Source organism: Myxine glutinosa, chromosome 6 (assembly GCF_964187855.1).
Source record: "Myxine glutinosa chromosome 6, kmMyxGlut1.1, whole genome shotgun sequence".
Classification (NCBI taxonomy): Eukaryota; Metazoa; Chordata; class Myxini; order Myxiniformes; family Myxinidae; genus Myxine; species Myxine glutinosa.
The window spans coordinates 154,141,057-154,158,382 of NC_136266.1; the positions used below are offsets into that span (position 1 = coordinate 154,141,057).

The 17,326-nt window shown below is 45.7% G+C and overlaps 1 protein-coding gene across 1 annotated transcript in view; it reads left to right on the forward strand.

The window, feature by feature from the left end:
• The window catches only part of LOC137429479 (putative E3 ubiquitin-protein ligase HECTD4), a 224,760-nt gene that overhangs the window by 35,942 nt on the left and 171,492 nt on the right, over window positions 1-17,326 (forward strand). The window contains exons 6-7 of the mRNA XM_078781093.1: window positions 255-393; window positions 13,143-13,310. Of these exons, the coding sequence (XP_078637219.1) occupies window positions 255-393; window positions 13,143-13,310 (307 nt within the window). The remainder of the gene's footprint in view (window positions 1-254; window positions 394-13,142; window positions 13,311-17,326) is intronic.

Sequence of the window (17,326 nt, forward strand, 5' to 3'; positions counted from 1 at the left end):
TGAAGACGTGGACATGTGTTCGTCCTGTTGTTTTAAACTGAAAACTTTTTAGCTCTTTCACGAGCCTCGATCTTGTATACAAAAAAACAAACAAACAAACAAACAAAAAAAACCAAAAAAAAAACCACAGATGTCACAAGGTATACTTTGATCTGCAAAATCTAAAAAGTCATCTGTTTTTTGTTTGTTTTTTTCTCTCCACAACTTATTGTGATTGCCAATCTTGTCGCACTTTCCCAAACTTTCTTGTCCAGAGGCTGGGTCTATGCAAAGAACACTGGGTTGGAGCCCAGTTGGCTGGGGTGGACTTTAGGCCAGCTGTTTTCCCGTCCACTTTCCTATGACAGCCACCCTTCTGCTCTCATCAATATCCTTGATTCCAACTCCCTGCAGGTATTTATTATATTTACCCAACACGCGCACAAAGTGAAAAGCAGGGTTATGCAATTGGCTGACTTTGTCTGCCTGTCTGTTTCCAAACGTCTGTCTATGATTGAGGAAATACTTGATTTCAATTCATTGTTATATTTTGAACACTGTAAAACACAAATCAGGACATGAATCGGAACACAAACCTGCAGTTTGGCAGTACTTTGACTCTCAATTTGGCAAATCGTGCATGTACCCACTGGAGTAAGGTAATTTATTTTACTCTGTTTGTCTGGCAGTCACACAAAATTTTAAATCATTCCAAAGAAGAAACTTACTGTTTTTAGGGATGCCATGAAGGACACAGACAACAGGCATGAATAACTTCTCAATTTTTTTTTTCCCAAACAACCTTTAATACCCTTATTTTATTCAATTTAATTATATACTTGAACACGGTATACTTGAACAAATTGCCTTTTCGGCACTTTCAAAAACGCTCCGTTTAGCAGTGCTCGGACGAAATATTACGCCATTTTACATATCTCGATCAATCAAATTTGCCGCTTGCTCTCACAGCTTTGGGGAATATCAAGATTCAGACAAAATAGTGGCTCGTAAGAGATATAGAGAGCGTGCTTGGAAATGCAACAAGCAAGAGTTTAAAAGACCCTTTCCATTTCAATTTTTTTTCTCGAGACTGCATGGAGTAACGCTTCTATGACCTTTGCAGTACGTTTCTGTTTCCACCCAAGCAATCACATGCTTCAAGGCCATTTCAAGACTAAAATCAAACTACACTTGGTTGGTTTCATTGATTAATGTGTGCTGCCTCAAGTGTGTTTACATATAAGCAGAGGAAGAAATAAATACATTAATTGCAGTTTGACTGAAGGCAGAGGATTATTATTATAATTATTTTGTAAGCACCATGTGGCTGCTGGTTTTATCATTGCTGGCTGGGAGCGTGGCTGTGTCGCTGATGCAGTGCCCCTGTTACCATTAAGCTGTTACTCAATTTGTGAACCTCAAAAGGATGACAGGTTGAGTCAACTCACCTGGTGTTATCTAACGGCATGACAGTATCTCAAACTCAAGACGAAGATCTTAGGCCAACTACCTTAACCGTTAAACTAACACCAGGCTCAAGGCAGAGGAAGAAACAGGAAAGGAGAAAGAGGAGAAAAATCCAGGATGTTTGTCGTTTCTTGAATGAAATTGCATCCAGGACGTTTGCTACAACTGCAAATGATACATTATTTGAGTCCAAATGCAATGCTCTGTCGCCAACAAGAACAATTTGGTGAAGGACTTATTGAGGGAACTTGTATGTCCACCAACTAATGCTAGCAGACAGATCCCCAGCTTATCGTTTGAGGGACAGCTTCCATCAGACAGCTCAGAGGTAATTATGCTCTTGTAGGGAAAATGGCCTTAAAATGCCTGTTGTTGTTGTTGTTGTTGTTGTTGTTGTTGTTGTATTCGGTATCCTGTCGGACCTCAGAATTTTGTGTGCAGTATTATATTCTTTCCAAGCAAATATCACCCGTCATTTCACTGATGGGAATAATAAGAGAAAGGGGTAGGGGAAGGGGGAGAGAGAGAGAGAGAGGTGGGAGAGAGAGGTGGGAGAGAGAAAGTGGAGAGAGTGGCGGGGAATGAGGAAGGGGGGGGGGGGATGAGAGGGACGCCTCACCACACGTTGCTATACACTTTGGGAGGGAGGGGTGCGAGGAGGGTTGGGAGTGAGAGAAAAAGAGAGAGAGGGAGGGGTGGCGAGGTTAGGGTTGAGGGAGGAATGGGGAGAGGTTCGGGAAGAGAGACAGAGACAGAGACGTGAGTGGAGAGAGAGGGATGGGAAGAGTGAGGGGAGAAAAGAGGGGTTATAAATTCCGGTAGATGTGACGCCCAGTTTAGCGTCTGTCTGAGGGATGGCACACATACATTGATGAATCAGGCCATAAAATATCGTCAGCTCAGATGACGTGTGTCTTTTTTATTGTAATTACGACAGTGAAGGGGTGTGAATACTTTCTGAAGGCACTGTATGATGTTTGTATGTATGTATGTATTGTGTATGTACACATTCCATACACTGTACAAGTATTCACACCCCTTGACTTTTTTACATTTTGTTGTGTTACTTTTGTGAGTGTTGTGAGATTTTTTGCACTGATCTACACACAATACCCCAAAATGTCAAAGTGGATTTTATGAAATCAAGTCGAGACCTCGTTTCCATATATGAGGCTTTATTGAAATCTATCTCCATATACCCTATATGCACAGAATAAAGAATAACATCAGAACTACAGCTAAGTTCTACGAGCAAATTCTACTCGCATATCATTGTCCATAAGCAGGCAAATCATTAATTCCCTGTCATACCTTTCTCGAGCGTCCGCTCACAAAAGACAGATACGAAAGCAAATTTTTTTTTTTTTTTTGTATACAGAGTTAAGAGCTCGTGAATGGATACATTGTATACAGCTCGTGTATACAATGAATGTATACAGCTCGTGAAAGAGCTAACATTTATCAAACAAACAAAATGAAACAAACAAGTAAACAAAGTATATAAAAATGGGAGCGGTCGACAAGATGGGGAGAGAAGGGGAGGAAGCACACAAACACAACATTTGAGGGCAGGGACATCGGGAGATGTGTGGGAGGCAGAGGGCCTGGGGGGAGGCAGGATAGGTATAAAATGCAAGGACACCAAGGACTTCCAGGAAAGAAAGCAAAAGTCACCTCAAAAAAGTGGCTTTGGGGTGAAATTAGCAGGGGTAGAAAAGATCAAGGTTTTGGATTGGGGAAGATAAGAGATGGTGGTGAACAGCCGTTTTAAAGACCTGGAGGGAGGAGTGGGATTGAAGAGAGTGAGGGAGTTTGTTCCAGAGGCGGGAGAAAAGAGGAATGAAGGAGTGAAGGTGAGCAGAGAGTCTTGATTTTGGCAGTTTAAGCATAAGAGGGTTGCAGGCAGATCTTGTGCGACCTGCAGGAATATTTGGGGGACAGAGCCCAGAGAGAGCTGGGGGAGCAAGGCCGGAGAGGAGTCGGTAGAAGACGGAAAGACCACCAACCTGCCTGCGGTGAGTAAGTGAAAGGCCCTCGGAGATAGCGTCATCGCGGGAGATTCCAATGATTCTGAACGCTTTGGTTTCAACAGCGTGAAGACGAGCTAGGTGTGAGGCAGGAGCACCAGCCCAGAGGGGAGAGCAGTATTCCATTGAGCTGCGGATGAAAGCCTTGTATGTGGTGAGGAGCTCAGGTGTGCCAAGGAAGGACTTCGCACGACGGAGGATGCCCAGTCGGCGACGGGCTTTGGAGGCCAGCTTGGAAATGTGGTTTTCCCAGGAAAGATCATGGCAGATAGTGAGACCCAAAAGCTTGAGTGACAGAACTTCTTGGAGAGGATTATTCAGAAAGTAGATGGGAGGGTTGTCCAGTCGGTCTTTTCGGAGAGACATCGTAAGAGTGTGAGATTTGTCAGGATTGAAAGACATGTTCCACTTGTTTGCCCAGTCTGTGATTTTGTCCAGGTCTGCAGAGAGTGAGGAGGCTGCAGACTGCCGATCTGAGGGATGAGGAATGGAGCGGCAGAGAGTGGAGTCATCAGCAAAGAGATAGAGAGGATTTTCAAGAGATTGAGAGAGATCATTGATGAAGACCAGAAAAAGCACAGGGCCCAGAACACTGCCTTGGGGAACTCCAGCCTGAACAGGAAGAGGAGATAAGAGAAACCCATTCAGGGCCACACGTTGACTACGACGAGAGAGGAAGTCCGCCAGCCATGCGTGGAGATTTCCATGGACACCAAAGGAGGAGAGTTTGGTGAGCAGAGCGGGGTGCCAGACCGTATCGAAGGCACGTGATATGTCGAGGGAGACGGCTCTAATTTCCTGTTTGGCATTGAGGACCTCCATCCATTGTTGAGACAGCAGAAGCAGCATGTCCAGAGTAGAGTGACCTGGTCTGAAACCAAATTGATGATCAGAGATCAAGCCATTGGAGAAGAGGAAAGATTTCATATCCTAAGCAATGATGGATTCCATGACGTTGCTGATAATTGGGAGAAGGCTGATTGGTCTGTAGTTGCTAGGATCTGTTTTTGCACCTTTTTTGTGCAAAGCGGTGATGTTGGCTGGTTTCCAAGCAGATGGCAGTTGACCTTGAGCAAAAGTGAGGGTGAAGAGAACAGAGAGAGGGAGTGAAAGAGTGGAAGAACAGGATTTTAGGACCCGTTGGCTGATGCCGTCAGGTCCAGTTGCAGAATCAGAGTCGAGGGTTGACAGAAACTTTTCCACCTTGTCAGGAGGAAAGGACACGGAGTCCAGGAGCAGCTGGGTATGACTGGGTACGGTGGGTACAGAGAGGGATCGGTTTGGGACACAAGATTTAGAGGCAAACACAGAGTTGAGGCATTCAGCTTTTTCACGTGCGGAGTCAGCTGTGTAGCCGTTTGAGGTAAGGGAGGGGATGGAGGGGGAACAAACACCAGAAACAGATTTGACCAGACGCCACCAGGATTTGGAAGAGGGAGACAGATAAGAGAGTTCGGTCTTGAGAACGGAGAGATATTGTTTCCTGGCTCTCCTGAGGGTGGACACACACTTGTTTCGGGCTTTGTGAAAGGAAATGAGATTTCCTTCCGTTGGATTTGCTTTCCAGGAGACGAAGGCAATTTGTTTCTGGGCAACAGCCTCACCACAAGATTCCGTGTACCATGGACGGGAGGAAGGGTATGACAACTGAAGACGAGATGGGATAAATCTGTGCATGAGAGAGAGAGCAATTTACTTTGGAAGAATTCCCAGGATGAGTTGATGTCAGAGGTGGTAGAGATGGGAGACCAGTCCAGATGATTGATGGCTGCTTGAAGACCGTGCCAGTTGGCCTGAGTGAAATGCCAGACTCGTCGACGCTGAGGAGGCTCCCTGAGAATGGTCAGAGAGATGTCCACTTTGACAAGCACATGATCAGATGAGCCGATTGGAGCAGAAGAAGAGCAGCAGACATTTTCAGGGAAGTTAGTCATAACCAAGTCCAGAAGAGAAGATGCTCCGTTGACTGAGATCCGGGTCGGGAAATTGACAGATTGTGTCAGTCCCAATGAGTCACAGAAGTCCTTTGCTGAAGAGCAATGGCTGGTGAGAGAGGTACCCACACCCAGCCAACTGGCATGGTGACAATTGAAATCATCACATATGAGGAAGAGAGAGTTAGGATGAGTAGACAGAAGTTGGTCCATATTATCAGACAGCGAGATGTAGATGGAGTCATCACTGTTTGGTGGACGGTACAACACACTTATGAACAAGAGGTTGGAGCGAAGGGGAAGCCGTAGCCAGAGGTATTCCTTGGGGTGAGGTGGATGGAGTGCAGTGCAGGGCGAGTGAGGAAGAGAGTTTTTGATAAAGATAGCAACCCCACCTCCAGGACGAGGCTCAGGTCTATCATACCGGAGGAGGGAGTAACCCGGGAGAGATACTAAGGAATCAGAGACATCATGAAGGAGTAAAGTTTATGTTAAGCAGATCACATCTGGCTTGACAGAAGCAACCTGTATGGAGAGATCAGTTGAGTTTGAACGAAGGCCCCGGATGTTTGAGGTCCATACCGTTGATGAAGAGGAAGGGGGAGCATCGGATACAGAACAGGGGGGAGGAGGGGTAGGGTAAGATGTGGAAGAGGTGGAAGAGGTAGGGAGAGCTGTTGAAGGTGTGTCAGAGATTTCAGAATAGCTCGGAGAAAGGGAAGGATGGGGCGGACAAAAGGTTTGATGGTGATTGGGTGAGGCACAATGAGGTGTTATTTGAGGAGGGGGAAGAGCGAGGCAGAAGGTTGGGGGAGATGGAGGTGAGAGTTGGAAGAGGGAAGAAGTGGGGAGGACGCTTTGAGGAGGGGGAGTGAGAGGGGGGAAATTGAGAAGAAATGAGGGTGGGGAGATTTGAAGGGGAGGGGCGAGCGGGGAGTTTAGGAGGGAAGGGACAAGGGGAGGGATTTGAAAGGGATGGGATATGGGGGAGATTTAGAGGGGAGGGGTGAGGGGGGAGTCAAGGAGGGGAGGGGCGAAGGGGAGTCTTGGAGGGGAGGGGTGTGGGGGGAGTTTAGGAGAGAAGGGGAAAGGGGGGAGATTTGAAAGGGATGGAGGATTAGGAGGGGAGTGGCAAGGGGGAAGATTTGGAGGGGAGGGGTGATGGGGAAGATTTGGATGGGAGGGGTTATGGGGAAGATTTGGAGGGGAGGGGTGAGATTGGATTTTAGAAAGTGTACGATTAATGGGAAACGAACATTTATTGCAAAATGAGTTTCTTGTGACCTTCGAGTCAAAAATACGTTTAAGGATGCTGGAGGGAGGATGGAGTGCAGGAGAGTTTAGGGAATGTAGAAAAAAGGCACTATAAGAGATGGATTTTTTTTTTGGGATGGATAGATTTGGTGAGCAAGTCGAAAGCAACCTTTTAAAGAAGAAGAAAAAAAAGGTGTTATAATATATGACGGAATACAGAACTTGAGGGGAAAGTGTAAACATTATAAGGTTAATAACAGTGAACGTTAACAGTGAACAGTAATAATCCTCCTTCCTCCTTCCCACTACAACCCGTTGTATACCCTTCTCAAGGCTATCCCAGTCGAATCCTCTTCTTCATATTTCATCACATTCACCCTCTGTTAAAATATAAGCTTGCGAACAAACAATTTAGCAACACAACAGTAACAAAGCAAAGCTCTACCAACCAAAACGAGTTGGCGGTTGGCACAATCTTCCAGCACGAGTTCGATAAATCCCCTCAGTTCCAGGGTCCCCGGTTTCACAAAGAGATTTTTCCTCATCAGTCTGCCCCTTTTGAGATCTCCCTGACTATAACGAGATCTCTGTTACCTTGACATTATCAAGCATTACTTTATCCCCGGTTGATCCTTGATGCGACTCAGCTTTGATGGGTGAACCCGAGATTCCGTGTACCGCGTCATCAGCAACGTGCTCGTTTCCCTCGCTGCAAGGCGTGAGATGGCGAACAGATACAGTAGTCTCACGTCCGTCCTGCAGCCTCACATGAGCATACTCTGGATTTGCCTCTTGAATTTCCACACAGTCCCCCAATGGCTCGTATTTATTTTGTCTGATCGCTCTTCTCAGAAGAGCCGGACCGGGCCCGGCTAACCGAGAGGGCAACGCTCGCCCGCTAGCACTACGTCACTGAAAGTGAAACATTGTTTTGTGTGTGGTTCCATTAGTAGCGGTACACAATAACGACCAGATTGTGTGCAGTGCATCAGGCAGTACACATTCCCACTGCTGCGAAGGTAAACCGTGTGACTTCAAGCTCATAGAGACGGCTCTCCAGATAATCCCGTTATAAGGTTCCACCAAGCCATTGCCTTGAGGATTGTATGCCGTGGCACGGCTCATGGCGACACCTCGATCTTGGAGAAACTGTTTCATCTCTCGAGACAGAAAAGCTGTACCTCTGTTGGAGTGAATGAGAGCAGGATATCCGAACAGTAAGAACAATTGTCGCGAACATTCAATCACCGTTGCAGAAGACATGTCGTCGCATGGAAAAGCAAACGGAAATCTGGAGTACTCGTCGACAACAGTATGAATGTACCAGCGCTCCCCTGCTGCTGGCAACGGACCCTTGAAATCAACGTTCAAACGCTCCCACGGCCGTCCGGCATGAATGAGCGTCCCATAGACGGTTTATAAAAACTCAGTTTTACCTCTGTGCACACGGAGCATGTTTTGCAAAGACGTCATACGTCATCTATAGAAAAAAGCATATTTCTGCTTCGCACAAAATAAGCCAATCGAATCACCCCGGGGGTAACAGAGTGAATTATGAATATCCCGTAAATCGCCAGTGGTTATTCCCGAGCAGACAGGACGAGACAGAGCGTCGGCAGCCAGATTATCTCGTCCCAGCCTGTAAATGATGTCAAAACTGAAGTCGGCTAATTCTACGCGCCAGCGAGTGATTTTTCTCATTTTTAATCTTCTGCGTATGGCGTCCGTCATACATGAATGCGATGGACTGTTGGTCCGTAATTAACTGTAAATGTTTCCCGAGAAGGAAATGGCGCCACCGTCTGATGGCTTCCACGATCGCGTAAGCTTCCTTCTCGATAGCGGAATGGCGTCTTTCACTATCAGACAGAGTGCGAGAGAAAAAGGCGACCGGCCTTCCTGCTTGATTGAGGGTAGCCCCGATAGCACAGTCCGAGGCGTCTGTCTCGATCATGAAAGGAATAGCCTCGTCGATTGAGGTCACAACAGCATTAGCTATGTCTGTTTTCAATAGCTGAAAAGTGGCCTTCGTGGCTACGTTCAGTGGAAATATTTGGTATTCCACCAAAAGTCCTTATTTTCTCTGAGAACCCGGGTATCCACTTGGAATAATGTGCGAACAGTCCCAGTACTCTGCGCAAGGCCACACGGTCAGGGGGAGGGGACATTTCGAGCAAAGGTTGTAGCCGAGCGGCGTCAAGTCATATCTCCCCTCCGGTCACAATGTACCCCAAAAGATCCACTGTTTGGACGGAATAATTACACTTCTCTTCGTTGAAGGTCAGTCTGTATTTCTTCAAGACATCCAAGAACCGCCGTAAATTTGAGTCTGGTGGTACGCACTTTGGAGGTCCCAATGTGCTGAATACCTGGTAGGTAGATACTTCCCTGACCATGGCATCCATCTTGGGTAGTGGGTAGGCATCAAGTTGGGTAAAACGATTGATCGTCTGAGAATAGTCGATGACCATACGCTTCCGGTGATTAGGATTATTGACAACGAGCACTTGAGCCTTCCAGGGCAAGCTACTAGGCTCGACTATACCCTCGTTTAGAAGCAGCTTGGTCTCGTTAGCGATAAATTGTGCATCTGGGTGCGAATATCGCCAAGACTTCACAGTTATAGGGCGACAATTAGGGGTTAGGCATGGGAACAGCGGGGGTGGTTCGATCAACATCTCCGTCAAGCTACATACCGAGAAGACTTTAGAGGATTGTGCATTATTGAAGTGCATCTCTAATCGCCCATGCCTATTCAAAACATCATGTCCCAGGAGAACGTCGGAGCACAGATTCGGCAATACCATCATTTTAACATCCGAGTATCGTATCTCGTTAGCTACCAAGTTCACCACACAGAATTATTTGGAGCTTTGCAATAGAGCCGCAAAGGCCATGTACAAGCGTTGAGTGGCCGGCACAGTGGACCAGCCGTGTCTGCGAACAAGATCCTGGCTGACATAACTTTCGCTGCTCCCAGTGTCGATCAAAGCGTTTGCAGCCTCGCCGTAAATAACCACAGGAATTGTAGCCCTCGCCAGGCCGCGAGGCGCATCCCCCAGAGCCGTCCTCGAGGCGCGCGTGCCTGCGAGCGTCGTTTGTTTGGTCTTAGCTGATTGACAGACTTTGGCAAAATGTCCTTTCTTCCCACAACTATTACACAGCGCATCTCTAGCAGAGCATATGCTCCTAGGATGTCTGCGATTCCCGCAAAATAAACATTTGCCTGTCATCGCAGCAGGGGTCGTGGCCGCCGTCGTAATCAAACCGCTCTCCTCGGCATCTGGATTCTTGTCGAGAATATCCAGGCAAGCGGCGTGCGACGGACAACTTGACCCTGCAGCTGACACCGCCTCTGAGCGTTTCTCAGCGGTAACAACGTGCATTGTCAGATAAGGTCGTACGTATGTCTCCAATCGAGTCTGGGCCAACTGCAAAACCCGGTCCTGTTCGTACGCAGCCTGAAAGGTTATAGTCTGGGTCTCCAGCAGCCGCTGACGGATGGCCAGCGAAAGGAGAGCGGTAATGAAAGCATCTCACATTAGATCATCGAGGGCCATCTGATCCAGCACTCCACAGTCCTTTCCGAGTTGTTGTAACTACTGCGTATACTGCTCCAAAGTCTCAGTAGCCTCTTGCCTGTGTGTAGTGAGCAAATGTCGAGCGTAAACAGTGCTTCGTGGTTTTAGATAGAGAGCTTGCAGGGTCGCTACAGAATCAGTGTAGGATTCACAGTGGGAGAAATAGTCATAGACATCGCTCTGTTGGTCCGCGGCTTCATGCAAGGCTCGCATGTAGAGCTCTAGGGACTTGAGCCAGTGGGTCCAGCATCGTCCAGCATTACTGGCATTGGGATCACCATCGAACCTCTCTGGTTTGAGAAATTTGTCCATGGCACTCGAGTGGTGAGATAGATTTCAATAAATTGTTACGAAATCAAGTCGAGACCTTGTTTCCAGACATGAGGCTTTATTGAAATCTATCTCCACATACCCTATACGCACAGAACAAAGAATAATATGAGAACTACAGCAAAGTTCTACGAGCAAATTCTAATGGCATTTCATTGTTCATAAGCAAGCAAATAAATCATTCCCTGTCATACCTTTCTCGAGTGTCCGCTCACAAAAGAGATACGAAACCAAATCTCCTCCTTCCCACTACGAAACCAAATCTTCTACTTCCCACTACAACCCGTTATATACCCTTCTCAAGGCTATCCCAGTCGAATCCTCTTCTTCATATTTCACCACAGTGGAATTATTTTTCATATAAATTATTACAAGATAATTAAAAATGAAAAGCTGAAATGTTTTGAGTCAATAAGTATTCAACCCTTCGCTATGACTCCACATTGAGCTCAGGTGCATCCAATTGCCTTTGATCATCCTTGCGATTTCTCGCCAACTTGAGTGGAGTCCATCTGTGGCTAATTAAATTGATTGGACATGATTTACAAATAAAACACACCTTTGCATACGAGAGCCCACAATTGACTGTGTATGTCAGAGCAGAAACTCTACCATGAAGTCCAAGGAACTGTCCGTATAACTCCAAGATATAATTGTGAGGAGGAATATATCTGGGGAGGAGTATTCAACAATTTCTAGAGTGTTGAACATTCCCAAGCTCCATCATTAGGGAAGGGAAAGAATATGGAACTACCTGGACTCTTCCTAGAGCTGGTCATCCGACCAAACTGAGCACCCGGGCACGAAGGACCTTGGTCAGGGAAGTGATGAAGAACCCAATGACCAGCTCGACAGACCGACAAACCGACAGAACTACAGGGTTCCTTGCTGAGATGGCAGAACCTTTCGGAAGGCCAACAGTCTCTGCAGCCCATCACAAATCTAAGCTTTATGGGAGAGTGGCCAGACGGAAGCCACTCCTGAGAAAAAGGCACATGAAAGACTCTGAGAGCATGGCAAAATATTCTGTGGTCTGATGAGATGAAAATTGAACTCTTTGGCCTGAATGCAAAGCACTACATATGGCGGAAACCAAGCACAGCTCATCACCCATCTAACACCATCCCTACCGTGAAGCATGGTAGTGGCTGCATCATGCTATGGGGATGCTTTTCTTAGAAGGATAGAGGGAACAAGGAATGGAGCCAAATTCAGGAAAATCCTGGAGGAGAACCTGCTTCAGAATACAAAAGACCTTAGACTGTGGTGAAGATTTACGTTCCAACAGGACAATGACCTCAAGTATACAGCCAAAGCAACACTGGAATGGCTTCAGAACAATAACGTGAAAGTCCTTGAGTGGCCCAGCCTAAGCCCAGACTTGAATGCCATTGAGAATCTGTAGAGAGATTTGAAGATTGCTGTTCAGATGCTCCCCATCCACCTTGACAGAGCTTGAGCAAATCTGCATGGAAGAATGGGAGAAACTCCTCAAATCCAGATGTGCAAAGCTGATGCAAATATACTCAAGAAGACCCAAAGCTGTAATTGCTGCTTGCCAATGGTGCTTCTAAGAAGTGTTGACTCGGGGGTGGGGGGGAGGGGGGGGGGGGTGCTGAATACTTATGTAAATTAGATATACATCCATACATTGTACACCATACACCATTTACATACAGATACATACATACATTTCACCATACACATACATACACACATGCATACATTCATGCATACACATTACACACATACACACATACATATGTAGAATTGCCTTATTTAATATAGTGGGATACTATGTGTTTCGTATTATTACCTCTGCCACCTGATGTGGCAGAGGTAATAATAGTTTTCACCCCTATCTGTGTGTCTGTCTTTTTGTATCTCTGTTTGTTTGTTTGTGAACACGATATCTCAAAAAGTTGTGGATGGATTCAGACAAAACTTGGTGGACATGTTGGGTGTGACTAGGACTAATTGATTAGATTTTGGTGAAGATCCGAATTTTAAAACGTGATTCTTCAACTTTGAGCCCAAAAGAAAAATGGACCCCAAAAACGATATATATTGCATGATATTTCAAATGGTTTGTGGATGAGTTATGACACAAGCAGTTGGATGAGTTGGGTGGGGTGATTAGAACCAGCCGATTCGATTTTGATTAAGGTCCGAATCCAGAACTGGCCTATCAGTGGGATGCAAAACGTAAACTGTTCAGCCTGGTGGTGGTATGCGTTCTTTTGAGTGCCCTTCTAGTTTATTTCTGCTTCTGTCTTTTTGTCGTCTTGTAATGTCTGTCGTTTTCATGGTATCTTTGTTGGCAAATACAACAGTAACTAGAACACTTTAAAAAAAATACTTCCACCTGTGGTGACGGAGGTCATAATCAGTCAGTTGTATCACTTCATGGTAACTTTTAAACTTACTTGCAATGTTAAAAATGTAAAGGATACAATGGGCACCACCAGCTACATTAATCCCCTCGAGATAACACTCAGATCCTTTTAAGTATTCAGCATGCACTATATTACATGTTGTTCTTAACACATTTGTCTTTTTTTTTTTTCTAGGTTCTCGTTTCTGTTCAGCTTCCTTTTGATCCCCACACCCCCTCTCCCTGTACGCTTCATGTAGTCTCAGATATGGGACGTTTCTACTGGATATGGACAATAAAGTCTGACAATCGGAAAGATGTCAAAGGGCAGGGACCTGTTTATGTGGATACCTTTGAACTTCTGGTAAAGGTTTTTTTTAAATCTGTAGATTTTGTTTCTCTGTCCATTTTTTGCACCTCTTTTGTGCTGTTGTGCAGTTTTTATGAAGCAATTGTCTTTCTTGGATCATGCAAAGTATACATTGTAATGTATTTTTATTGTTTGTGATACGAAATGTGTTGAATTTAGAATAAATTTTTGTTGCACATTGAGTGATGTATCATTTAATATTCTGATACTGTAGTTTATAAGCCTGGTGTTGGCTTAGCGATTAGGGTGCCGGCTTGGGATCCTAGGATCCTGGGTTCGAATCCCGGTCGATCGCTGAATTAACGCCAGGGGGGTTGACTCAGCCTGTCATCCTTCCGAGGTCGGCAAATTGAGTACCAGCTTGCTGGGATGAATGATCACGGTGTGTACCCCGATTTAGAATAGGTACCCCGTATCCCTGCGCATCGTAAGAGCGTGACCAAGGGTTGGCGTCAGGAAGGGCATCCGGCCATAAAAACATTGCCTCAAACAGGGAACCATGATTGTCATGGGGCCCGCAAGGCTAACCCCCGCTCTAGTGGGGAAAATAGCCTTAAAACGATCATTCATTTCATTCATTCATACTGTAGTTTATATACTGTAGTGCAAGCCGTTTTTGTTTTTCAATAGTTTGATTACTTTGCTACCAATCGACTCTATATTATTGCATCAAATGAGGGTCATTTTGCAGAATGGAATGCATTAATTAACATTTATCTAGGTGTACAGAGCACCTTGGTAAAATTGTCAATGTAGGAGAGTGGTTTGTGTCTCACACTAAAATATGCAATTTGCTGTCTGTCTGTTTGTCTCTGTTTTGTTTTTTTTCTAATGAGATATCACTTGACACAAAGCCTTTAGGGCCACTTGAGGCGGGGCTACAAGTTTGTCTGTATGTACTATGTACGTCTGGGGCTGATGCATTCAGTCATTACTTATCCAATCTCAATCAAACTTGCCAGAGATACCAAGGGTCATAAGACAAAGGATGTAACTACTTACTTTGCCTCTCCCCTCCAATTGGGGGTTCCAAAGAGGAGACCAACCGACACAAATTATCTACGTAAATGTGTACCGTGTAGCGCCACTCTCAGTGGTGGTAAGAGATGGTTTTGCGAGTGATGATTCAGAGGCCTTTGTTGTCCCCCGTCGCACCGCGGAGCAAAAGGGGGACTATGGTTTTCCCCTCCGTCCATGTGTGCGTACGGGCGGGCGTGCATACGTGCATGCGTGCGTGCGTAAGCGAAGGACCGAATTCTAATTTGGTGTGTGGGTGCAACCCACGTCAAAATCCAAGATGGCCGCCACCATGTATGTCTGACGCCATGTATGTCTGAACCTTGTGAGCTGAATATCTTGAAAAATAAGCGAAGTACCAACTTCTAATCTGGTGTGTGGGTGTATCTAGGCACAAGGAAGAACCCTATTGAAAATTGGGTCGCCACGTCAAAATCCAAGATGGCCGCCACCATATATATGTCTGAACCTTGTGAGCAAAATATCTTGAAAAATAAACGAACTACTAACGTCTAATCTGGTGTGTGGGTGTATCCACGCATAAGGAAGAACGCTATTGAAAATTGGGTCGCCACGTCAAAATCCAAGATGGCCGCCTTACATCTTCCACTTTGTCAACCTGCATTACTTCACCGACGGGGGACCTAGGCGTAACGCTTGTTGTATCATGAGTAAGAGGCCTTCACTTTATTTTCGCACTCACTTAACCTATGCTGCTTTTGACTCGACTGCAAAAGATCTGGAGGAATTCCCATGTTGTATTTCCTTCTTCTGCCTTGGAAAAAAAAGCCATGTTAAAGTGTATACATATAACAGCTTGAGCATAGTTCCATATTATCGTGCCGTTTTTCAAGCCTGCTTCCAAAAACAAAACGAAGTAGAATGAAACTCGGTAGAGCGCATACCTCTGCCAGGCTGCCCAGTTTACGTCTTGTAACCCACTGATAGGTGAATGTGGATCCGGACCTCCAAAATCAAATCGGCCTGTTGGCCACAGCTTCCTCTTCGCTCCCACTTTTTGTTTATATGTGTGTTGTACCATCAAACAAATAGTCATGACTCCATTTACATCTCGCTGTCCGACAACATGGACCAACTTCTATCCACTCATCCCAACTCTCTCTTTCTCATATGTGGTGATTTCAATATTGTCATCAGATGAACCGACTGGAGCAGAAGAAGAACAGCAGACATTTGCAGCGAGGTTAGTCATATTCATGTGAAGAAGCGATGATGTACCGTGATTACATCTTCTCTTCTTGACATAGTTATGACTAACCTAACTTCTGGACTGCTCTCACATTCTACTGTGTCTGACATCAACTCATCCTGGGAATTTTTTCCAAAGACATTTGCTCTCTCTCATGCACAGATTTATCCCATCTTGTCTTCAGTTGTCATACCCTTCCTCCTGTCCATCATATACTGAATCTTGTGGTGAGGCAGTTGCCCTGAAACAACTTGCCTGCACCTCATGGAAGGAAAATCCAACTGAAGGTAATCTCAGTTCCTTTCACAAAGCTCAGAACAAGTATGTGTCTACCCTCAGGAGAGCCAGGAAACAATATCTCTCTTCTCTTAAGACTGAACTCTCAAACCTGTCTCCCTCCTCCAAATCCTGGTGACATCTGGTCAAATCTGTTTCTGGTGTTTGTTCCCCTTCCATCCCCTCCCCTACCTCAAAAGCTGCACTGTTGACACTGCCCATGAAAAGGCTGAATGCCTCCACTGTGTTTGCTTCAAAATCTGTTGTCCCAAACCGATTGTTCTGTGAAGCCACTTTACCCAGTCGTACCCTGCTGCTCCTGGACTCTTTGTACTTCTCTCCCGACAAGGCAGAGAAGTTCCTGTCAAACCTGGACTCCAATTCTGCAACTGGACCAGACAGCATCAGCGCATGGGTACAAAAATCCTGCGCTGCTGTTCTATCTCACCCTCTCTCTGTTCTCTTCACCCTCTCTTTTGCTCAAGGGCATCTGCCATTTGCTTGCAAATCAGCCAACATTACCGCTTCACACAAAAAGGTCCAAAAACAGATCCCTGCAATCACACTAATCAGCCTGCTCCCAATCATCAACAACGTCAGGGAATCCATCATCGCTTCTAATATTAAATGCTTCCTCTTCTCCAATGGCCTGATCTCTCATCATCAATTAGGATTCAGACCAGGTGACTCTACTCTGGACATAGTTCTTCTGCTGTCTCAACAATGGATGGATGTCCTCAATGCCAAACAGGAAATCAGAGCCGTCTCCCTTGACATATCTCATGCCTTTGATACGGTCTGGCACCCCGCTCTGCTCACCAAACTCTCCTCCTATGGTATCCATGGAAAGCTCCACGCACGGCTTGCGGACTTCCTCTCTAGTCAGTCAGCAATGAAGCTGATTCTGAGGGCCTCTCTCACCATAGGCAGGTGGTCTTTCTATTAGCTACCGACTACTCTCCGGCCTTGCACCCCCTGCTCTGTCTGTGCTCTGTCCCCCAAATATTCCTGCAGGACACACAATGTCTGCCAGTAACCCTCTTCTGGTGAAACTGCCAAAATAAAGACTCACTGCTCACCTTCAATCTTTCATTCCTCTTTTTCCCCCACTTCTGGAAGAATCTCCATCAGGAGGAACCGGGTGGGATAAGATTTGTTTCAACTACTCCCTCTTTACCCTCAAACCCATCCAGATGCAATCAGGTGAACCCGATAAAAACCATTTGCAATATTCACCGCTCCATAGCAAAAAACGAGAAGGAAAGAAAGGAGAGATGGAGGACAAATAAACAAACAAGAAGACGTCATGCAGAGCACGATACTTGCAAAATCAGCCCCCCCTCCCTCCCCAAGAATTTTTTTCCCATTAATACAGCAAATTGTCCATTTCATCAAAATTAAAATTGACAATCTTGATCAAAGCTTGGGTCAATAGGAAGAAAAGTGACGATTTTTCAGAGAAATTATGATTTTGGAAGGTTGACCTTGAGTTGACCTTTGACCTCAA